Source organism: Schistocerca americana, chromosome 6, assembly GCF_021461395.2.
Source record: "Schistocerca americana isolate TAMUIC-IGC-003095 chromosome 6, iqSchAmer2.1, whole genome shotgun sequence".
Classification (NCBI taxonomy): domain Eukaryota; kingdom Metazoa; phylum Arthropoda; class Insecta; order Orthoptera; family Acrididae; genus Schistocerca; species Schistocerca americana.
This window is the reverse complement of record NC_060124.1, coordinates 197,358,518-197,384,398: the sequence shown is the minus strand read 5'-3', so window position 1 is coordinate 197,384,398 and position 25,881 is coordinate 197,358,518. Positions and strand designations below refer to the sequence as shown.

Here is a 25,881-nt window from a genome sequence, read left to right as displayed (position 1 = left end):
CGTTATTAAGACACAAGGAGCAGCTGCTGTGTGGCATCTTGAAGTGAATCTTCTTACATTCCTTGGCAGGCATAATAGTGACCAGCTTTGTGAGCCATAGCAGATGAACTTCAGATGGCTGCAGCACATACACGCTTCATATGAGAATAAACAACACCATCCCAGAAGCAATCCTTATAAAAGTAAAAATTAAATACATTAATAACTGCAGTGCATTAAAATACAAAACATGACATACATATTAACATTTTCTTTCCTTCATCATTACAAACTCTAGCAATGGACAGGACAAAGCAACAAAAGAACAGTTAAATGCAACTCAGATATTCTCTTTGTATGATGAGTAGCCATTTGGCCAGAGATGCATAAATCCAGCACATATTGTCATATCAGTCTTTGTGTGTATCTTAACTGCTATCAAAAGTTCAAATGATGTTTTCAGAATACTTCTGCGGTATGTTGACTGTCTGACACATTGAACTGATGGTACTACTTTATACCATTTGGTAGGGTTGTCAATACCAAGCATAGTGATGATTGTGGCTGGAATAGAGTTGATCCTCTCAATCTGTCCATTGGCTCTAGGGAATCCTTTGTTATTAAAATATTTTCACTTTTTTTCTGTCCTGCAGTACTCCTCAAATTCACGAAAATTAAAGCAAGTCTGTCTATTGGTAATTACTTGGACTGAATTTCTAAAATTAGGTTACTGTTACCCCAACTTACTAACTGCTTCTGCTGATTTTGTTGTCTTTACAGGATACCACCAGGTAAACGTGTTAAATGCAACAGTGATATTTACAATGTGGTTGTATCATTTGTGAGTTGATCAAAGGGGTCCAATGAAATCTTTATGATAAGTATTCTTCTGATCAAAAGTTTCTAGACACCTATTGGTGGAATTAAATATGGAGTATGTCTGTCCTTTGCTTTTATCACAGCTTGAACTCTGGTGGGGACACTTTCAGTGAGGAGTTTGAATGTCTGTGGAGGAATGGCAGCCCATTCGTTCTCAAGATCCAAAACGAGATGATGTTGCAAGCCGAGGTATGGAATGAAGCTGACATTCTGAAACATCCCAAAGATGTTCCGTTGGCTTTGAGTTGGGACTTTGGGTGGGCCAGTCTATTTGAGAAATGTTGTTGTCCACAAACCATTGTCTCACTGAAGCTACTTCATGACTGTGTTCATTTTCAAGCTGGTTCAAGCATTCATCATATATGATCTGTTTTATTACTGTACACAGTACACAATGCTGTAAAATGTGTTCACCTCCTTCTGCATTCAGTGTTTTCCCAAGTGCAATAAGAAGGCTGCACCCTAATCTTGAAAAACACATCAATACTGTGACACCATCTCCTCCTTACTTCAATATTGATGCCACACATGACGGCAGGTAATATTCTCCAGACATTAAACCCAAACCCTTCCATCAGATTACCTCAGATCGTAGAGTGATTCATCACTCTAAAACTCATTTTCAGTCATCCACCATCTAGTGGCATTGCTCTTTACACAATCTCAAGCACCGCTATAGAGTAGTGTGGCTTATGAGGAACGGCTTGACCTTTGTACCTCTTTTTTACTCCCAATGTACAGTCAGTGTGTTAGCTGAACTGTTGGTAGAACTTTGGAACTCACAAGTGATTACTTCCACTGATTTAATGTGATTTTTTTACAACCAACCTCTGTGATGCTGGACAGTCCTGTCTGCCAGGTCTTATGTTTACTGTGAGTGCTCCTTTGAATTTCCACTTCATAATCACATCACCAACCGTCGACCTGGACAGCTTTTGAAAGGTTGAAATGCCCCTGATGGGTTTGTTACTCAGGTTACATCCAATGACTTGCTGTTCAGGTTTCTCTACTGACCACGCAATGCACCATGCCTGCTTTTATCCACCTCTCTTGACATCTGGTGGTCAGTTCTGCATTACATAGGGGTGTCCAGATACTTTTGATCAGATAGTGTATATAATGACCTTCTTTCTTTGAATAAGAGGTGAACAAAACTTTCCTTCTTTCCTGATTTCTTACTCAAATTTAAACATTGTACACAATTGGAGATTACACTTTTCACCTTGTCAGTCAAATCTGCTATTTAAAAATTTGTTTTACATCCTCTTGACTTTGTTTAAGTCCTTTCTCATGTGCAAATTTGATGATTTCACATTGCAGAGTGCGTGGAACAGCTAAGTCTATTTTCCGTCATTGAATCTATGGTTTTATACACAATACTCTGCAAACAATGGACAATAAACAAAGTACCACTGGCATTCTTTTTAGACTTAAGTAAGGCGTTTGACAAACATAATGTTGGACAAGCTCAAAGTATATGGCATTAGAGGCACTGCACTAAAATGGTTCACATTGTACTTGACAAAAGGAAACAGAAAATACAAATAAAACATGAACTAATAGAAAACTTGAGGATAGATTTTTGCTCCAATCATCTTTCTCCTGTACATAAATGATTTGGACCTAAACATTGAATCAAATACAAATACTTTGCTTGCAGGTGACACAAGCATCCTAATTACAGGAAACATCCCAAATCAGCTACAAGCATCTGTAAATAAATCTACAGCATAGCTAAAAAGATGGTTTGAGGGGAATAAACTACCAATAAACACCAAAAACAACATTCCTAAATTTCTGTTTAAAAGGTGACAATGAATTCCAACAAAATTTCATGTTCTTTAGAAACAATGTTTTTAGGCATATGGCCTCAAAATTACTTCAAATGGCATACACATACAAACAAAATAATTGAAACACTGAATAAAATATGTTACAGTCTAAAATTGCTATCTGTTAAACCAAGTTTTAACACTGACCGAAGTGCCTACTTTGCTCAGTTCTGTAGCATCCTACTGTATGGAATTGTATTCTGGGGTACACTTAGTTCAGTCATTTTCCTAAACCAGAACAGAACTATATGAGCAGTGCAACATGCTGTAAGTATGTTAGACAGAAATTAAAACTTCCACAGTAAACATTGGTTTGTAAATTTACAGTACTTCCACATAAGGTAAAAATAATACCATCATTCACACTGTTTTGTAAAACCCTAAGGACATTCATATTAGATTACTGTTTCTATTCAGCAACAGAATTTTTAGAACATTTGAGATACAAGAGATTTGAAACAAGACAGTGCAGCTACTGCAAATAGTAAAAGCTCTTTTGTAGATACGGCTAAAATTTATGTATCTACTGAAAGAATACTGTGTTTTTACTGTGTTGTGTTACTGTTTTGTTTTGTGTTTGTTCTTTCAATCAGGAAAGGTTTTTTGCATGAATAAATAAATAAATAAACTTGGAAAGACTTCCATATCGCATTAAAAAGTTTTCATAAGGTCATTCTCTGAGAAGGATCTCGATTGCCGTGAAACCATAGTGCTTCTCTATTCTTGGACCTTCCTCATTCTAGCTATTAAACTATCAGCAAAAGCATGCAGGTGATTTACACAGTGTTTTACAGCATCTGTATGTTTTATCTGAGAACCAGATAGGTGTTTAGTGGTGTAGGAATACTGTCTGGGACTAAAGCCCACCTTACTGTTCTTAGCGACAGGTGTTTCTTATCCATGTTCTTTTGCAATGCAGCACAGACTGTTACAATTTTAAAATGTATTCCTAATAAATACACTGATAATTTCATTAAAGCATTAACAATAGCCAAGGCTTCAAGCTCATAACTACTGCATTTCTTGTCTTGAGATGGTGTTTTCTCCTCATGTAAGAGACTATGTGGAACTTGTCATCGTGTGGAGATTTTCTAATGACACAGTTCCACTGCTTTATTTGCTTACATGTATGTAGTTCAGTTTGAATGTTCACCTCTGCTCTTCCTAAAACTTATATTCCTGATTATTCCTCAGGAAATCACTCAGAGGTGTGGCAGTTATATAGAGTAATTTGAGATAATCTTTCTAAAATATCCTGTTAGTTACAGGAAACTTTGTTGTGCTGCAATATGGAAAATTTTGAACAGATTGAAGGTTTATCTGCGAAGTATTACTCTAGCATTGTGGTAGTGAATTCTATAATTCATCTCTAATATGAACCACACTGTACATAAGAATTTTGTTCCTTTGCTTAGCTCTTTGCAGTAAACAGTCCACAATGATTTTTGTTTATTTATTACTGTTTCCCCATTTGCCACAGGGAGAACTGCTCATTTTTTCTTTATTGAAGAATTTTAAGCAGCTGCCTTCTCATATCAATCGCTGTACTCCTTGGCTCTTACAAATTTTAATAAATTCAGCAGTGAACTCTCTAGAGCACTGGTGTGTGTCTGCCATTTTAAAATTTATTGTGCACAACAGATGAGAAATGTTAGACTAAACAAACAGGTGACTCAAACACATTTTGCATACCAGATTTGCAGTGATCTCCTGCCCACTTCCTACAATTTGTGTGTGCAGATGTGGTTTGTGCCCATAGAGTTGAGCAATTTTACCCAAATCTCCGAATCCAATTTACAGGTTTTCGTACATCTGATATCTGCAAAAAATCTCCTGTCCACATGCAATGATCTGTCTGCACAGATGTGATGATCACAGGCAGATTGTTGTTTGTGGATGGGCCTTAATTGTTCATTTCATATCTTGAAGTTCTTCATGCCAGACAAATGCATACTGGTCTACTGCACTGCTTAACAGCAATGAAAAGTTTCCTAATCTCTCTACAGCTTTGATAAAGCTCGGTGAAAGGATTTTATCTGTGCTGTCATAATTGTCCGTTTTTACGTAATCCTCTTCTTCTTGAGATAACAGGTTGTAATGGGAAGCCATTATAATAAGTGGTTCTCTGCTGCCATACATAGCATCATGATCATGCAGATGTCTTCATTGGTATGGCTCCCCATTTACATCTTCATCAAAAGTTCTCTCTCTTTGCTAATATAGTTCTGCCTACACAAACCACTTGCATTTCCTATCATTGCAATGTAGGTCCTTGACACACTGTTAAAAGACTAACTTAGCTGTAGATAGGCATGATAAATTAGAGTTCAGCAATAAAAACTTCAGTGGGCTAATTTATTAATCATAGACTGATCAGATTTAATCATTGACTTGGCGCAGTTTTTTTTAATGATTATTTGGATGTGCTCAATACCCTGATATCAGCTCTCCCATCTCTACATACATACGCACCTTAACAAAGCAGTTACTAACTTTACTTCCCTAAGAATTCTACTAAAATTACACAATATTGCTGTTAGACATCATCCATTGAGTTTTGCTTACACTCATTCATCACAATTCAGTATCAATGGAAAAAAATTACAGAAAGTGTTCTCATTATAATATTAATATGCCATTGCAGAACTGTTGTCCAGAAGTGATATACATTATTTGAAAAATTACTGTGCTTGTAATGCACATCACAATTTTTTGCAAAAAATGAAAATTTAAAAAAAGAAGTGATCCATTAATAAATAATATGTGGGGCACCATGATAGTATGTCACTTAAATGTCCATTCACTTTGACTTCCACACCTGGTCTTCGTGCAGTATAAACAAGCCAATGTGTAGTGTAGCAATGTGGGGCTCTTGCCTACAGGTATGAAACTTTGTTATGTAATAGAGGAAAGTAAACTCATGATTAATTAAATCACTTTTCAAATTAAATTTATACAAATCCTTGCTCTTACACAGAGTTTGTTTAGTTGACTGCAAATGGCATCCGTGAGTACTTCAGTGCAACATAGTGTGACTCTTTGGAACTATGTGCAATATTACCAATGTTTTTGGTACAAGGAACAGACAATAATTACAAATATTTATGGACTTTTTCAAGGCATGTAAGACAATAACATTACATTTGCAATACAAATCTATAACTCACTTCACTGAACCCTAACAGTAATTTTTGATCAAATATATATTATGCAAACTTGCTATTGATATAGCACTGTCAGTGAACATGAACTGGAGAGGTTTGTGAATTACCATGAAAGTAAATCAGCTGTCAGTAGGGGACCTAATGGAAACACTACAAACCAGAAAATAGCCAACAGATGTCACAGTATAACTATCACAGTATAACTATCACTACCATGTCTCATCTCTTTTTCAATTGTATTATTAGCTCTTATAGCATTTAAATCTGTGAACTTACATTTTATAAACATAGCCTGATTTGCAGCTGAGATGGAGAGAGAGTATCTGCAATATTCCAGCCAATCTGGTACTTTAGATGGGTGAAAACTGGTGAACTGATCTGTATTGCTAAATTACTAACATAGTGAATGTGCACATGATAAATAAGTAGATTTATTCATCTCATAACATACAACATCAAATCATTTTTGATTTGATGTATTGGAGACATATCAGGATTTTTGCATTATTTTATATACATTTCTGAGATACTGCTACACAGTTAGATACTACAAAATTCAGTATACAAAAGTAAGCATAAAATTTCCTTGTTCAAACTGTAAAATTGTCCTCAAAGGATTCTTCAATAGAATAATAACATTTTTCCACTAGACAGGTATAGACTAATATTTTCAGTGAATCTAACTCCATGTTAAATATATTACTGCCTTCTATTTTATTGTAAATTTTTAATCTCACATACTGTGGTGTTTGGGTGTAGAGTTTTAAATGGTGTTTTGGGACTTCAAAATTCTCTCTGTAGCGAGTGCTGTAGTTGTGGTCAAAACGGAGAGTTAACTGTATGTTGATTATTTTATATGAGAACAACAGTACCTCATATATGTAAAGGGAAGCAGGAGAAACTATTTTTAGATTTTTTAACAGTGGTTGACATGATTCCCATTGTTTGTAAACAAACATGTTTGTAATTTTTTTGTAATATGTTCTCCAGAAGATCCTGCATACTGATTAACTGATTCAGAGCAAAAGTGATAGACTGTCTTTCTGATTTCTGCTTGTGCCACCTGACAAAATATACACTTCAAAAGCTAGGCTGTTAAGTTTGTTTGCTAAGCAGTCTACGTGCACCTTCCAGTTTAAATTTGTATTGGTATTTTGGCCTATGCACTACACATGGTTTGCTTCTGTGACATCCTGATCATTGCATGTTACCTTTATTTCTCTTTGTTCTAACAATTTGGCTTCAAATTGCATCATTTTTGGTTTTACTTACAAGTTTCACTCCATTTTGATGGAAACAAGATTAAAGTTTCTCTAAAGAATGTATGACGCTTTCCGGAATTCTTTCAGGCTCCTCATTTTCATTTACACTGGGATGACAAAAGTCATGGGATAGTGATATGCACATGTGCAAATGGCATTAGTATTGTGTACATAAGGTATAAAAGGGTGCTGCGGTGGGGGAGCTATCATTTGTGTTCAGGTGTTTCAAGTAAAAAGGTTTCCGACTAGATTATGGCCGTACGATGGGAATGAACAAACTTTGAACGTGGAATGGTAGTTAGAGATAGGTGCATGGAACATTACATTTCAAAAATAATTAGGGAATTCAATATTTCATGATCCACAGTGTCAAGAGTGTTCCAAATATACCACATTTCAGGCATTACTTCTCACACGGTCAATGCAGTGGCTGACGGCCTTCCCTTAACAACCAAGAGCAGCGGTGTTTGTGTAGAGTTGTCAGTGCTAACAGTCAACCAGCACTGTGTGCTGTGTGAAATAACCACAGAAACCAAAGTGGAACATGTGACGAACATATCCATTAGGGCAATGCGATGAAATTGGCTGTTAATGGGCTATGGTAGCAGACGACTGATGCGAGTGCCTTTGCTAACAGCATGACATCACCTGCAGCACCTCTCCTCGGCATTTGATCATAGCGGTCAGACCCTAGACATCCAGAAACCTGTGGCCTGGTCAGATGAGTCCCAGTTTCAGTTAGTAAGAGCTGACAGTATTTGAGTGTGGTGCAGACCCCACAGAGCCATGGAGCATAGTTGTCAACAAGGCACTGTGCAAGCTGGTAGTGGCTCCATAATGGTGTGGGCTGTGTTTACATGGGTCCTCTGGATGTTGGGCTGCTTGGAGACTATTTATGGCCATTCATGGACTTCATGTTCTCAAACAACAGTGGAATTTTTATGGATGACAATGTTCTATGTCACTGGGCCACAATTAGTAGTGAGTGGTTCAAGAACATTCAGCAGGGGACAGGAAAAGACACCAGGTGCACTCAGTGTGTATGTTTGGGGGCCCCATTCAACATGTTGAAAAGGCTATTCTGGCAGGCATTGAGGGGACAGGATTCTGGCAGGCATTGAGGGGACAGGATGCAACCAGCTACAGATTGCGGTGCACGATGGAACAAATGATGCCTGTTGTCTGGGCTCCTAGATCATAGTTGAGTTATTCCAGTGACTGTCAGAGAAGATTGAGGCCAGCTTTGTGCATGGAGTTTCAACAAAGCTCACAAATTGCAGCGTTGTCCCCAGAACTGGTCGTGGCCTTTATTCTGAGTGGAATGGAAGGACTGAACCAGAGACTTCGAAGATTCTGTGACAAACTAGGCTGCTACTTCCCGGACTTGCCCAATAGGCTTGAGAACTGTAGGGTTCCCCGAAATAGGTCAGGTATGCACTACACTACTCAACTAGCAGACAGTGTGTTGGGTGCACACAAGAGTTTTTTAGATTAGGCAACTCTCCACTCAATCCAGATAATGATAGCTGTAGGAAAAGCGAAAGAAATGCCTTCCACAGGTGAGAGTATTAAAATCCTAATGGCATACTGCTGAAGCATTCACAACAAAGTGCCAGAGCTTGAAGTGCTCATGAAAAACGATGATGCTCACATAATACTAGTTACAGAAAGCTGGTTGAAACCTGAAATTGATAATAGTGAGAGTTTTGGGGAAAATTTAAGTGTACATTGAAAGGAGAGGCAAATGGGAAATGGAGGTGGTGTATTTGTCACAGTAGACAAGAAACTCAAATCCACTGAAGTAGAAATTGAAGCTGCATGAGAGCTTGTTTGGCCAAGATTCAGTACGAGGGGTGGGCATAAACTGATAGTTGGATTCTTCTATTGCCCACCAGACTCATCTCCTGATGTAACCGAAAACTTTAGAGAAAGTCTCAGTTCACTTGTACCTAAGTTCTTCAATCATACTTTAATCATTAGTGGAGACCGAAATCATCCAGCAATTACTGGGGAAAATTACAGTTTTGTTAGTGTGGGCGTGATAAGATATCCCGTGAAATCCCGTGAAACTTTACTAAATGCCTTCTCGGAAAACTATCTAGAATAGATAGTTAGGAACCCCACTCATATATTGGATCTAATGGCAACAAACAGATCTGATCTTTTTGAGGATGTCAACATCAAAACTGGTATCAGTGGCCATGACATGGTTGTGGCAACAATGATTACCAAAGTACAAAGGACAACTAAGCCAGTCAGAAAGATATATATGTTCAGTAACCTAGATAAGAAATAAATAGCGTTGAATCTCAATAAGGAACTTGAAACTTTCAGCACAGGACAGGAGCATGTAGAGGAACTCTGGCTCAGGTTTAAAAGAATAGTTGACCGTGCACTGGATAGTTATGTACCCAGTGGAACACTTCATAATGGTAGGGAATCTCCACGGTACACAGTCACTGTAAAGAAACTTCTAAAGACAGAGATTATTGCGTAATAGGTATAAAACAAAACTTAGTGCTATAGATAGAGAGATGCTGAATGAAATGCATATGGCTGTCAAGAGAGCAATGCGTGATGCCTTCAATGACTGTTGTAGCAGAATATTGTCAAGTATTTTTTCACAGAACCCAAAGAAATTCTGCTTGCATGTAAAGCCTGTTAGTGGCACCAAAGTTAGTGCCCAGTCCCTGTGAATGAGACAGGATCTGAAATTGAGGTAGAAAAGTAAAAGCTGGAATGTTCAACTCCATTTTCAAATGTTCCTTTGCAAAGGAAAACCCAGGAAAAGTGTCCTAATTTAATCCTCGTACCACTGAAAAGATGACTGAAATAAGTATTAGTGTCAGTGGTGTTGAGAAACAGCTGAAACTGTTAAAATTGAATCAAGTTTCAGGCCCTGATGGAATCCTTGTCAGATTCTATACTGAGTTTTCGGCTGAGTTAGCCCCTCTTCTAACTATAATCTGTCATAGATCCATCTAAAAAAAAAAAAAAAAAAAACTACGCCAGTTTTTGGAACAAGGCACAGGTCTTACCCGCCTACAAGAAGAGTAGTAGAAGTGACTCACAAAACTACTGTCCAATATCATTGACATTGATTTGTTGCAGAATTCTAGAACATATTCTGAGCTCAGACATAATGAAGTGTCTTGAACAGAATGACCTTCTCAATGCCAACCAGCATACAATACAATACAATTCGCATTTTTCTCACATGACACACTGAAAGCTTTGGATCAAGGCAACCAGGTAGATGCAGTATTTCTTGATTTCCGAAAAGCATTTGACTCAGTACCACACCTACACTTATTGCCAAAAGTACAATCATATGGGGTACCAAGTGAAATTTGTGACTGGATTGGGGACTTTTTGGTAGGAGGACACACATGTTATCTTGGATGGGGAGTTATTGTCAGATGTAGAGGTAACTTTGTGTGTGCCCCAGGGAAGCATATTAGTACCCTTGTTCATGTTGTATGTTATTAACCTTGCAGACAATATTAACAGTGAAATCAGGTTTTTTGCAGACGATGCAGTTATCTGTAATGAAGCACTATCTTAATGAAACTCCGTAAATATTCAGTCAGATCTTGATTAAATTTAAAAGTGGCACAAAGACTGGCAACTTGCTTTAAATGTTCAGAAATGTAAAGTTTTGTGCTTCACAAAACGAAAAAATTTCATATCCTCTGACTATAATGTCAGTGAGTCACTGTTTGAATCAGCCAACTCACACAAAAACTGGGGTGTAACACTTTGTAGGGATATGAAATGGAATGATCACTTAGATTCGGTTGTGGGTAAGGCATATGGTAGACTTTGATTTATTGGAAGAATACTGGGGAAGTGCAATCAGTCTACAAAGGAGATTGCTTACAGATCACACGTGTGACCATTTCTAGAATATTGTTCAAATGTATGGTACCCGTACCATGTACCAAATAGGACTAACGGGGCATATTGAACACATACAGAGAACGGCAGCATGAACAGTCACAGGTTTGTTTAATCCATGGAAGAATGTCACAGAGATGCTGAAGGAACTTTACTGGAACACTCTTGATGATAGACGTAAACTACCCTGAGAAAGTCTCTTAACAAAGTTTCAAGAACCAGCTTTAAATGGTTACTCTAGGAATATACTACGATCTTCTATGTATTGCTCACATAGGGATCATGAGGATAAGATTAGAATAATTACTGCATGCACAGAGGCATTCAATCAGTCATTCTACCTGCGCTCCATACATGAATGGAACAAGAGGAAACCCTAATAACTGGTACAGTGGAACGTACCCTCTGCCATGCACCTCGCGGTGTTTTGCAGAGTATAGATGTAGAGGAGCAGCATGGCCCAGTATTTCTGCTGGGGACTTCCAATGACTTGTTGAGTCCATGCCACACTGTGTTGCTGCACTTCTTTACAACATGATATTAGGAGGTATCCCATGACTTTTATCACCTCAGTGTAGAACTGATGTATCATCAGCAAATAAAACTGAATCAGCATTAGTAACAAATGGTAGGTTGTTTATGTACATAACTAATAGGTAGGGGATCAATATTGAACCATGCGGGTCTCCTTGACTAATTGTTTTCCAGTTTGAGGAGTAATTTCTTGATTTTGAATATATAATTACTCTTCGTTTCCTATCTGGTAAGTAAGAGGTGAACTGTTGTAAAGTAGTGCCTCTGATTTTGTGTGTATGGTATTTGAGTCGAAGTAAGGAATGGTTCATTAAATCGAAAGCTTTTGTCAGATCACAGAATATTCCTGTGGCCTTGCTATCTTTATGTATTGAGGAGTCTATCTTTTGAATAAACTAATTGATTACATTTACAGTGCTTTTTCCTTGTTTGAATCCAAATGGTTTTAAAAAAAAATTCATTTACACTAAGAAATTTTTGAATTTGTGGAGCTGCAATATTTTCAAACACTTTAGAAAATACTGGTAGAAGAGAAATAGGTTGGTAATTCCCATATCTTCTGTCGATCCATTTTGGAATTGTGGTTTTATCTCAGCATATATTAACACATTTGGAAAACATCCCTGCTCAAAAGATTGGTTTATGATAACTGACAGTGTTTGTCAGATGATATTATACATTATCTTGATTACAGATCTGGGTATTTCATCCCACCCTGATGAGGCTTTGTTTTTTAAAGACAAAATTTCATTTTCCACATCCCTTTGGGTGGTTTTTTAAAGATGTGTTTGGATTGTTTTCCAAGCTACATTTAAGAATAATTCATTGAAACAGTTTGACATCTGAGCAGCGTTTACTGCAGTGTCATTTTCAAATCTAATGTTCGAAATCTCTCTTTTAACTTTGGCTACTAATTCTGACCAAACAACTGACCACATTGCTTTTGACATGTTACTGTGTTGGAGGATGAAAGTATTGTAGGCCATATTTTTAGCTGCAGCTTTGAATTTCCTGCAACTTTATAGCATTTAGACATACATAACAGAATCTGGATTACTGTTAGATTTTAACCCATTGTGGAGTTTCCTTTTGCTGGCACTAGAAATTTTTATTCTTAGGATAATCCACTTAAGTTTACTGCTTACTTTCTTTTGACAAGATCTAGAGATCCCAGTTACAGGTTGCCTATGTAATGGCCTCCAGGGGCAACAAATATTTGATTTTCAGTTTTTCATGTAATTATTCGCCAAACTTAAAAATTTAAAATGCTGTCATAATCTGCTCATTGAGAAGTATACTCCTATGTTAAAGGTTTGACATGGTAAGACAAGTACTGCAGTTAGAGTCTTGAGGCAGTGTAACTCACTGTGAGCAAAAACCTGACTATATTCATCCAGTATTTGAGAATGAGAGCACATGGTAACTTCCAACAAACTTCAGACCTTTATGATACTTTTTCTCACTGACACCTCATGCAAAATGGTGAAAGGAAAAAAAATTGCCCCATATTACATTTTCACTGTTCATGCAGGTAAACTGCTACGTCAGACATAACGTTTTAATTTACTAGATTAGATTAGATGTACTTTTCGTTCCAATTGGTCCATAGCAAGGAGATCCACTGGGATGTGGAACATGTCAGAAAACAAGAATACACAATAAATATTTACAAAATAAAATATGATGCGCAGTTCAGGAGATATGATGTCATAAACATTGAGATGTGTGAAAAACTATCTTTTACACAATTTAGCCAGACTATACCATCCAGTGTATCGTAATGTGAATACATAATGACTTCCACAAACTTTAAACATAATTTCAAACCTTTTCTAGACATTTTCTCACTTATATGCTGAACACCAAATATTTAACACATTAACTCATTTGTAAAATAATCACAACTTCAAAGCTGTTTCATACAAGGAAGTTTGATTCTTTAAGGAACTGGAGTTTACTGGTGTTGACTAACTGTCATAAAATGCTTTCAGTGTTGTCAAAACTGACTTGCAGTTCTCCATCTTTGACACTAGAAGCAGTAAGGTATGGAGTAAAATGACTGTCAGCTTTGTGTGAGTAATATTTGTGTTTTTTATTTCTCAAGTTTGTATCAGTTGGTTGATAAGTTCATTGTTTTGGACTGCAGAGATAAGATTAGACTAATTGCAGGGTGCACAGAGGCATTTAAGCAGTCATTCTTCCCATGCTCCATACCTCATTGGAACAGGCAGGGACCATAACATGTGGTACAATGATAAATACCCTCTGCCATGCACTTCACAATGGTTTGCAGATTATTTGTGTAGATGTAGAGTAACAGATCTTTTTATACTGATACTAGTGACCCAACCCAGGTTTGCATGAGTATCAGTAAACATCTACGGCAGGAACAACTTGTCTTGTGTAGCGGTAACTTTGTTTATGGGCCACTGCATAAAATTATGATTCAGATTCAGATAACATCATTAGGTGACTGAATTCATCACATTCATATTTAAGTAGCACATGAAAGGACAGTTCTCAGGAGACATCAATGTTATCTGTTTCATATTTCATTAGAGTGACATCTTGTGGCAATGATGGGACCTGCGGGCTACCGCACTGCCCTGTCTGTCCACCTACAGCTCCAGTTCAGTGCAAGTTACAGCCCTGACACCATTGCTAGTGATACATTTCCTATGAGACCTTTTGCCGCACTTCACTACACACCTCTTAAACAATAACTTTACACAAAAAAGCTGTTTTTATCAGCTTAATATCTGATATGTCCCTCATCACAAAATCATTGAGGAAGTCAACAGTAACATGCACCAGCCTACTGGTAGCAGTACTTTGCACTGGCGTGATGCTGCAGCTGGATGGATCAAGGCATCTTATATACTCCAGAATCCAGAACAGTGGTACTTCCTGAGGCAAATGGTAGATCCTATAAAAATCCAACATGTGCCCTCTGCATTTGATTGCATGTTGCATTTAGAGAAGAAAACTGTGCTGACAATGGCAAGGGTGCTCTGTGGGCTCAGAGACAGCCATAAAGCTGCCCAGCTGCAGTGCCAAGTTGGCACAAGCTACCGCTACTGGGAAGCACAGCCTGTGCAGATTTCAAGTTCTGCCATTCACTGCTAGATGACAATAGCATAGTTTTTGCAGCAGCAGGAGACTTTAAATCATCATAGCTCAACAAATTTGCATGAAATATTTGGAAATGTATACACAAACCTCCCTCATGGATCAGTTTATCTATTAATGAGAACCATGTCAAAATTGTGTAGTTCTTGAGATTAGGCCAGACTTACAGACAGAAACCGTAGGGGGACTTCAATCTATACAAGGGCGAACTTAAAGGTAATGCCTCTGAATTTTTTATTTAAAAATCCTTTAAACCTTTTTAAATGAAACAGACATTATTGACATTCTACATCTTTATTGTGCATGCCTGCCTGTTTATTTCTCAATGTAGTCAACCTGGCAATGAACACATTTCTCCCAATGAGAGAACAATTTGTTGATACCGTCACTGTAGGGTGTTTGACGTTGTTATGGCTTGCACTGCTTCATCACTGTCAAAATGAAGTCCTTGAAGGTTTTCCTTAAGTTTTGGAAACAGATAAAAATCAGATGGGGCCAGGTCAGGACAGTATGGAGTATGATTTTGGACAGTGAACCCAAGGCATCGGATTGTTGCAGATTTGCTGTGCGTGTGTATGGTCAGGCACTGATATGCTGAACGAGAGGGTGCTCCATGTGTGCACAAACTCTTCAGATTCAAAACCTGATTACAGCTCACTGTTTCTCATGCACTGACATAGTTACGTTACACACTGCCGTGTTACACTCCACAGTTTTGAGCTCTCTATTGGCAGACGGCTGCAACTATGTAGGCATGAAGAATAAAGATGTAGAGTGTTAATAAAGTTTGTGTTATTTAAAAAAGCTTTTGCAATCTTTAACAATGTGTAGAAAGTCAGTCTGACCCAAGAAGCCTGAGACAGCGCTCGCACTTATGTGAGGTATGTTTGCTTGTGTGAATGCTTGTATGTTTTTCTTTACTGATGAAGGCTTTGGCCAAAAGCTTCATGTGTAAGTCTTTTTGTTGTGCCTGTCTGCAGCCCAATGTTTCATTTTTATGGTGAGTAGCAATATATCTTTTCCACAATTGATATTTCAACCTGACTCTCCCTCCTCAAAAATGTTCCATTAGATATTCATACAGTGACTCACTACAGGCACATCCTTTCTGATTGCATGGTCCCTGCCTATCCTTTATATACACTGTACTTTCCCATTTGTCTGCTTGAAGGAGTGAGATAAATAAATGGATGCATCAAAACATTATGCCCACCTGTTTAATAATGTGTTCATTTACCTTTGAAACATGATACAGCAGCAATTCTGCATGATGTAATGAAACAACCTTAAATTTTGTAAGGGAGTAAATGATACATAATCTTTAGTGAATTACTCAATACATTATATCTGTTTTTACTATGTCATCATATATTTACATTTGTGCTTATTCCTTTCACATTTATTATTCATTACCTAACACTATTTAGAATAATTGATATGCTAGAAACTACAATCATAGTTATACTATTTCATTTGCAAGATTGTGATAATTTGAAATTTTGTGTATACACATTCCCCTTCTATTAAAACAATGATATCTAATCCAGGAAGATAATAATTCACTAATGTAATACAGTTTTTCTATGAAATAAACAAAAGTATTGAATACAAAGTTCTAGAAAAACATTACATTGTGTCACGTGTAATTTTTCAAATTGTGAATCGTTTATTGGATAATAATCTTTAACAATGTTTACAAAATAGTTGGTTGTAAAAAAATATGTAACTTTAGCATTTAAACCTCAGTAAATGGCAGTAATCATAATGATTAAGCACTTTAGTAACAATTTCCATATTTTGAAAGAAATTGTTCAAAACCAATACTTTATAAAAGAAGACGTATTGGCTCAAATTTTCCTTTCAGGATTGTAAAACTTACTATCACACTAAAGTTTTTGTGAATATGTAATTTCTCATTATAACTTTACAAAATTATTTATACTAATAATGAACTTGTCATCATGGATTGTCACTTTTTTATATAAGGACCCATGTTAGACCTAAATAGTTAGTTACTATTGTTGATTTGTTGTGGTAAGCGGTGGATGTAAGAAGTTGCAGTTTGAAAAAAAGTATCAGAATACTTGTGTTGGATTTTTATTTCAAAAAGTAAAATTAGGAGATTTGCTAAAGAATGCAGCATAATCCAAATAGTACGGAACCTAGGACATCTGAAGCAAACAAATAAGCTCAGCAATCATTGTCACCCTCTGATCCTTTGAAATAAGTATTCTTAATAAAAGTCTTGTTTCCTGCTTGCAAAACACATGTCCAAAAGAACAGACACAATTTTGATCCAGCAGCCACTATTAATCAATACCAAAGGAATTACAGACATTGGCTGCAAGTAGGCACTAATTTAAATCAATGGGGAAACCTAAAAATTTTTGCCCAACTGGGATTTGAACCCAGGTCTCTTGCTTATTGGGCAGATGCTCTTGACCACTAAGCCATCTAGACACAGTGGTCATTGCAACTGCCTGGACTACCCTAGCACGCCTCCCATCAGACCCCAATTCTCAACTTATCCACACACTACTAATGTAGTGCCCCTTGCCTATTATGAGAATTGTGTCCATTGTTGTGGACATGTCCGAAAGAACAGACACCACATTTATATAATTTAGGTGAGGATGGCCGGTGGTCTCTTCAGTCTGGATGCACACCTCAGTGAACCCTTACAGGAATTGGCAAAATGCCACAAGTAATGAGGATGATGGGCCAGGGGCACTACATCAGCAGTGTGTGTGGATAAGTTGGGAATTTGGATCTGATGGGAGGCTTACTAAGGTAGTCTACGCAGTTGTGATTGTGATGACCACTGTGTCCGGATGGCTTAGTGGTCAGAGCATCTGCCTAGTAAGCAGGAGACCTAGGTTCGAATCCCTGTCCGGCTTATTTTCAACTTTGCCCACTGGTTTAAATTAGTGCCCACTTGCAGCCAGTGTCTCAAATTCCTTTAGTCTTAATTCATAGTGGCTGCTGGGTCAAAATGGCATCTGTTCTTTCACACTTGTCTGAAAGAACAGACACCACACAAATGAGACATTTTGCAAGTCATGAAAGTAGAGCAGGAAACGAAACTTTTATTAAGAATACTTATCTTGAAGGATGAGTGTATGTGATTGCTGTTGGGAAAGATGTCAAGTGTGAAGGAATGCAGATGGTTCGCAATAGTGTTTACATAGTCCAAAGCTCCGTGGTGTCTTTGATTACTACCATAGGTCCCATGGAAACCCAAGTGAATGTCCCCCCCCCCCCCATATCATAATACTTACACCATTGGCTTGCATCCAAAGCACAGTGGATATTTCGAGCATCTGTTTGCCTGGATGACATCATATCCAGACATGACCATTGGCTTGAGTGAACAAGAAACATGACTCATCTAACCATGTGACCTGCTTCCATTGATCTCAGTCCAATATAAGTGATCCTCTGGTCACTGCAATCTTAACTGTTGATAAGGGTTGTCTGCTGCAGACCTCGACATTCAACAGTGTGCACTGTACAGTGTTCTCTGAAACACTTGTGCCTGCACCATAATTGTATTCTGTCATCAGATGTGCTACAGACATTGACTATCACGCTTTAAAGGACAAGCAAGACTCCGATCTCTGTGTTCAGTCATGAGCTGTGGTTATCCAGCACCTTGCTGTGTACTCATTGGTTCACTATCCTTCAACCACTCTTCATTGATGTTCATGACAGTAGCACACAAACAGCTGACCAACTTCACTGTTTCCTAGATGCTCGTTCCTAGATGTTGGGTCGTAACATTGCGCCTTTTGTCAAAGTTGTGATCTGCATCATCACTAGAATGATTTATCATTCATGTCTGCTCTGGTTACATACTTTCCTTGCCATGTTATGTGACTGAAATACTACCAGATGTTATTCAGTTCCACATTTGTGGGAGCGGCCATAATATTTTGACTCATCAGTGTCTATATTTATGGAAAGTTCTGTTGGAACAGTAACAACTCACCAAACAGTAGAGGTGCTGAGCCATTTAAAGATACATAAACTAGGATGGGACATGTGCTAGCTGTCAGACAAACACTTTTTCAGAGCTGGAGGATGTGTGTATGTGTATGTCTGCTCCTTAAAATGAGATAGAATTCATCCATAATGAAGAAACATTGTGTTCAGGAAGATGAAAAGAGGTTAGCATTTTCTGTCACAGAAGTTGTTCATACACTGTTTCAGTAATGTGCATTGCACTCTAAAAGTATGTTGTGAAATGAGGTTTTATTTTTGCAGATTCTACCCCTAATTTGTGTTGTTTAAATAGTGCTTTATTGTGTAATGTATATTATTTAAGAGGTAAGTTCTATCATCCTTCTTAAAAGTATTGGATCCAGTTATCATTTTCATTTCAGTGGGCAATTTTTTTTTTTACAGTTTTTAATTCCGTAATAAAAAATACTGTTTTGAGATTTATGTTTAATTTTTAATGTAACATTTAACTGAATTTGGGTCCTTGTTCTATGACCATAACTAGAGCTATAATGAATAAAGTTTTTCTTAAGGTGCATTGTTATAGGTTCTCAGATGGCACAGCTATAATTCCCAACTCTTTAAGCAGATTTTTACAATGAAGCCAATTATTAGTTTTTAGTTATTATTCTTTTTTCTGTAGTTCAGATATAGTGGTGAAATTTCGCACACTTGATTCCCAAACTCATATTACCAACTAGGGACTGTAAGTACTTGCTGTTACATACTGATAATCATAACAAAATTATATCAGAATCCATTAGAGACACAGCAAATATCAAAACATAAAATTAAACAAACTTTCAGAGAAAATGTCACTCCATGGAAAAAATAAGAGTGGTCTAGAATTAATTGAATTAAACACTTTAAATCAAAAATATTGGCGAGATAATATCAGCATATACATGACATTAAAATTTTTGTAAAAAAAGAGAACCAAGAACTAGTGAAGTACCAAAGAAAACAAAATTAAAATAGGTGTCATGCCCCATAGTCAAGTTATTTGAATAGTGATACATTGTCAGAAATAGTGGACAAAATTCTTTAAAATGCAGAAAAAAGAAAAGCAACTCAGGTAGACTGAATAATAATGACATTGTGGAGGACCGCTCAGCTGCGCAAATGTAAGCTGAAATTGTGGATTTAAGCCAGCACTGAGATCCACAACTGCCTTACTGCAGTGATTTAACCATCAGTAACTTTCATCCTCCCAGAAGAATAGGTTGCAAATCAGTGTTTTCAAATTGATAGAAGAGCTCTTCATTTCCAGGGCATCACAGAACTGATCCTGTTGCAATATAGATAAACTTGTTTACTCAAAAACTGTTATAGTCAGCTCTCTTCTTGCTACATTTCATATATTATTTTAGATATAAGAATGTTTGACTACATCAGTTTGACGATTTTTAAAATTTTTGTTTTTGTGAGAATTTAACTGCTATGATTACAGATTTATAAGTTCACGCTGAAAATATATATTATGGGAATTCAACATTTCATTGTTTGTAATGTATTACAGGTTCCACTCAAACTGGGGCGATGATTACTTCTCCTTCTGGTGTGCTGGTATCCTGTACATTTCCTTGAACAGCCAGTATTACTATGATCCTTCTGGTGTCCCTGAAGAAGCCAAGGCACAAGAAGTGTGGCTTGACAAAGTTTTATCTGGTGTGAAGCCAGGCAGAGCCGTTGTCTTCATGCACATTCCACCATTTATAAACAGTCCTGATGAAACAGACATTGGGTACTTCTCACTTGCACCAGAACCACGCAAGAAGCTTCTGGATAAACTTATGTCTGCAGGTTAGTAAGGCAAAATTAAACCGTCACATTTTATAGTATAGTCACTAGGCACCAATGACTCTGTTAATGAGCACAAGTTAGTCATGTTGCCAGCTTAAGTGTATGCCACAGTTTCGAGTTAGAAATGCTGTCAGAGGAGTTTGATTATCAGAGGAGGTATTGATGCTGAGATATGATTAATTATCATAAAAACTAGTTTAATTATAACTTTTGAATATACAACTTTGCAGACAAGATTGAGGAGAGCTGTCGATTGGCACACATGCTTTATTGAGATTATTATAATCTGTCTGCTAAGAGAACAAAATTATAAAATGTACTAATTAATCACTTTACAAATAATTAACATAAAACACAGTTCATGGAACAGCAATTTTTAGTATTAAGTTTGATTTATCACTCTGTGAAATATTATGTCTTAAAATGATTGGTGAGGAATGAGAGTGTTTAATGTTAATTACTGTAAGTAATGTCGTCATTTGAATATGACTAAAGTTAGTTAGTTAGTTTCATGTTACATTGATCATTTGAATGATAAAACTTAATGATGTGGAACTTTGTGGATGGGATGAGAAGGCAAAAGTGATTGTTGGAGATTGCACCAGACAAGATTTGAAAACCTGAGAGCATAAAGGTGGAATGTAGGGACATATGCATGACAGAGATTACTGTAGTTCAATTCTTTTATCTTGGCGGTTTGCGCATGTCCGCCCAGACGCGGGAGATTGCTGCATTGCCAGTTGCACGCGCCAAGCAAACTTACGTTTAGAGGGGAGCACGCAGTTTATGAAGTAAAGCCACCACGGCCGCATTAACCCTTTCACTGCTACAGAGACGTGCTCCCCGCATTCTGCGCTGTGCGCGATTTTGTCATCATTGTACTGCTCGCCTGTGGAGACACTGGTGTTCCGACTGCTTTGACACACTTATCATTCGATTTCACAAAAACTATTTGGCCCAAAAATTTGATTTTTACACATCTTCTTGACTGATACCTTCCCCCCATAAATGACTTAATTTTGTTTCGATGTTCAACGCAGTTATTGTGCAGCATTAAATGTAGTAAACCACTGCACGAAATTTTGAAGATTTTGCAGAGGTAAAAGTCCATAGCGTATACTTTCCGTATGGTTGATTTCAGATGACACTAGAAATTTCAAAAAATTACATTCAAATGAATAAAATTCATAAAGTATGACACTTCGATATTGTTTTTAAATAAAGAAAGTATTAAGCACAGAACAAGGTTTGAACTCGGAACCTTTCGCTTAGCAGCCAAACGCATTAACCATTATGCTAACGCAGCTCATAATTCAATATAGCTCCTGGAGGACCTTAAACTGGGACGCAAAATACCGACAAACACTGTTGGTATGACTATGAATTACTCACGTTTCGTCGAAGTACAATAGGAATAAACAATTACTGCTGTTCTTTATAGCGAAAAAGCGGTTAGTGAGGATGATACAAACACCTTTCCTTGCTATCGTCTGAATTAGGGGGCTTATTGTTTGTTTGGTTTAATTAATTAATAGAATATGAAGCAATTGGTATAAAGAATGTTTTTCCAAACTTTCTATAAAAGAAATTCTGCTATCAAGGCATTGATTTCGTTCAGTTACTTTATTTATGACTGAACGTTTCTAAAACTGAAGACACTCGTCCCTGCCCTGTACTGCAGTCAAGCTCTGGCAATGTCGTTCTCTGTTCATTGGCTGACTGTGTTTTGTGACATCAGAACGAACCTAAACTCGGCCGCCGTCATAAATGACGTGCACTTTAACAAAATATTGTACATGAGTTAATACGAGTGGAAAGCTATTCTACATTGTATGTGGTAGAGGTGGGGGGGAGTGGGAAAAAATAGATAGGTCAGTAAATAAAAGATATAGAAAACGAGACAGGAATGGGGAAAGGAATAGTTACTGAGAAGAAATGCTGAGACCTAAGAAATTAACATAATTAAGACCAAGGACATGATGTAACACCTGTTCCCACATGTGGAGTTCTGGGGAGTGAATCTGGTGGCATGTGTGCTGAAACAGGCAGTAAGGTCACGTAACACACACACACACACACACACACACACACACACACACACACACACACACACACACACACACAAACTATTCATCAGTTACACTGACAGACGGTAAGTTTGTTTTGTTTTTAAATGTTAAAAACTGTAATAAATAGCGAGTGCAGTATTGTTTCAAACCTTGTTGGTGAAGAAACTGTTGAGGAAATTGATAACAATGAGTTGTCTACAAATCATTTATTAAATATGAAAAAAATCATTTGAACTCTTTCTGTCAGCAGAGTTAATTTGGAATTGGAATGGCTGCTTATGTCGAGTGCAGGGTACCATATTTGTGTGGTCCCTGTTAATCCCGTCAGTAGATGAGTTTATATTAGGTATGGCTTTCAGCTCAATAGGAAAGGGCGTGCTAATAGCAGAAAATTGAAGGGGGATGCACTGTCAGGAGTGATAAAATACTCATGGTTACATGTGTCAGAGCAGTGCCTTTTTTAGAGAAGAGAGGACAGAAAGAAGTCAAGTTTTAAGAGAGGTTAGGATTGAAATTAACCCTGAGTTAGTGAAAGAAACCCAACAACATCATTCTGGCTTATTTCACTATCACAAACAGATGAAAGTTAAAAATTTTCAGCAATCACTGGAAATTTTATTTCCACCCAATTTTATCTCAGCCATTCTGAAATGCCAGCTTTCTTTATTATATCAAAATATTGGAGGATTAAACTAAAATTAATGAACTACTTATATGCATTGATTAATTAGTCATCAAAGCCAGTTGATATAATCTGCCTCTTTAAACATCATATGAATACTGGTGTAGATGTGTAAGTGTTGCAGGATTTAGGATAGCATCTCACATTTGTAGAGCAGAAATGGAGAAAGGAGCAGTTCCCATATTCATTAGGAAGTGTCATAAATTTAAGAACATGGATATTCATAAGTTTTCCTAGAGCAGCACGTGGAAGCATGTGCAATGGAAGCAGAATTTTGTAATAAATCCTTCATATTAAGAAATGTATAATGAGCACCTGCAGGGAAGTTTAATCTGTTCATAATTCATCTTGAAGTTCCACTGGCCTATTTAACAGCAAAAAACAAGGAAATAGTGGTTGCTGGTGACTTTAATGCAGATTCTCTTAACAATTCCTCCAATAAGAATTTATTACAGTAAGTAATATTATCATTGAACTTAATTCCTGCTGTAAACTTTCCAACTAGAGTTACTCACTGCTCACAAAGAGCCTGTCGGAATGTTAGCATCTCTGGCCAGAGAAAACTACTTGCGGTCTTATCTCTGATGGTTGGTGGTAGGAGTGCAGTTCACTCTATGACTTGAGTGTGTTATGTCATGTATTCTGATATTTATCAAGTTCCTATAAAATAAAGTGTGTTGTGTTCTCCATACCTCTGTGTCATCTATCGTTAGCTATCACTGTGTACTGGAGTTCCATATTCGTGACCCCATACTTTGAATGAATGCTAAAATAGTGCAAATTTGTGCCACCACAATGTGGCTATCACATCCGCATTGTATTACACTGACCGCAAATTTGGTCAAACTCTTGCATCCGTCACTATTGACTGTCATGAACAGTGCTCTGTAAGTTGCCCAAGTGATTAAAAGTGACAGTGATACTTCTCAAGTTGCAGCCTAGTCACACATCGTAGGGGCACAACGATACAATGCAATTGACAATCTACATATTGACTTTGTTATGGACTCTACCAGTGTAACATCTACCTCTGCATTCTGTCAACATTTTCACGCTTTGGACTATGATCCATGCCAACTGCATCGTGGCCATTATCGCACGCATCAGACACATGTCCACCTGATAGATATACCGTCTCATCCTCACCATGTGGCAGGCTATATATCCTCCAGTTCGTGGAGCCAGCTGCATTACCAACCATTGCCCACACGCAGTTCTCTCCATATTCCAACCACATCACTGAGTTGAACAGTCGACTGCTTAATGGCTCACACTACTGCCATTCCAAATGGACAACCTGTGGTGTCACCGCCAGACACCACACTTACTAGGTGGTAGCCTTTAAATCGGCCGCGGTCCAGTAGTATACGTCGGACCCGCGTGTCGCCACTGTCAGTGATTGCAGACCGAGCGCCGCCACACAGCAGGTCTAGAGAGACTTCCTAGCACTCTCCCCCAGTTGTACAGCAGACTTTGCTAGCGATTATATACTGACAAATACACTCTCATTTGCCGAGACGATAGTTAGCATAGCCTTCAGCTACGTCATTTGCTACGACCTAGCAAGGCGCCATTACCAGTTTATATTGAGATTGTAATTATGTATCATCAAGAGCGATGTTCTCCAATTATGGATTAAAGTTAAGTATTCCAAGAACTACGTTCTTTTCTTATTAGACTCAACTCCTTTAATTGTTCCAGGCCTCACGCCAGTCTGCGTGAGCTTAAACGCGTGCATTTCGGCCTCCTCTAGCTGCAAGGTGTTGGTTCTTCTGCCAACACATCACAACCCACACCTGTGGTTTGCGATTGTCGAAAGTATGTTCACCTCCAATGCCATCGTCACGGACAGCACAAAGTACGTCACTCGACTCAGCCAGCTTGGCACCCACGCTGACATTTTCTACATCATCCTGGCACCGCCACTTACAGACAATAATAGGACTGCCAGAACAATGCTCTTACGAGGCCTCTCCCAGACTCCTGAAGAGCAACTACACCAGGTACTTTACAGGGAACACTTACAGGATGGGACCCCGTCTGAATTGTGGTGGCATCTTCGCAGCAAAATAGACCTGTATGTCATGCCTGACAAAGTGCTGTGGACGATCTGGGTTGTTAAGTTCCCATCCCAGGTGCAGTTGACTTTACTTGCCACTAGTGACCAGTCTCCCGATGCCCGCATTTTCCTGACTGACTGCATTCTCGCCATTTCTCGACATAAGCACAGCATCAACAAATCTCCCAACAATGGTATCGATACACACGCTGCATTGCAATGTGCGCAACCTTCTGCAGACACCAAGCACTCCTGGCCCCTCTGATGCTGATGTCACAGCTGCTACCAACACCTACGTTTACAAAAAACTCTGCCCCAGCTGTCACTTCCAGTACATTGGCAGACATGCACACACAGTCTCACCTCTGTCGTTGTCAACCTTGTGACTACCCGAACTCCCCTCATAGACCACAAGAGTTGCCTCAAGCTGTGAACAATGTGTAAGGCATCTCAACATACATAAAGTCCCACCTGGCTGCTGGCTTCCAACGTTGCTCCAAACAACTGTCTGTACATCCTTGAGCACATCCTTGAGCACCTCCATAACCATGGACTAAGGTAGGCACTTTGAGTCCTCACTGTTTGCTGAACTC

At 38.0% G+C, this 25,881-nt stretch overlaps 1 protein-coding gene and 2 non-coding genes across 4 annotated transcripts in view; 2 read left to right on the top strand and 1 right to left on the bottom strand.

Moving 5' to 3' along the window:
* The window catches only part of LOC124619759 (serine/threonine-protein phosphatase CPPED1-like), a 128,645-nt gene that overhangs the window by 84,871 nt on the left and 17,893 nt on the right, over positions 1-25,881 (top strand). For both annotated transcript variants that reach the window (XM_047146341.1, XM_047146340.1), the window contains one exon: positions 20,195-20,478. In XM_047146341.1, coding sequence (XP_047002297.1) covers positions 20,195-20,478 — 284 coding nt within the window. The remainder of the gene's footprint in view (positions 1-20,194; positions 20,479-25,881) is intronic.
* Positions 17,064-17,137, bottom strand: Trnai-aau. The gene has a single exon. It is a non-coding gene; the product is annotated as a tRNA-Ile (tRNA).
* On the top strand, positions 17,502-17,573 carry Trnat-agu. Its single transcript has one exon. It is a non-coding gene; the product is annotated as a tRNA-Thr (tRNA).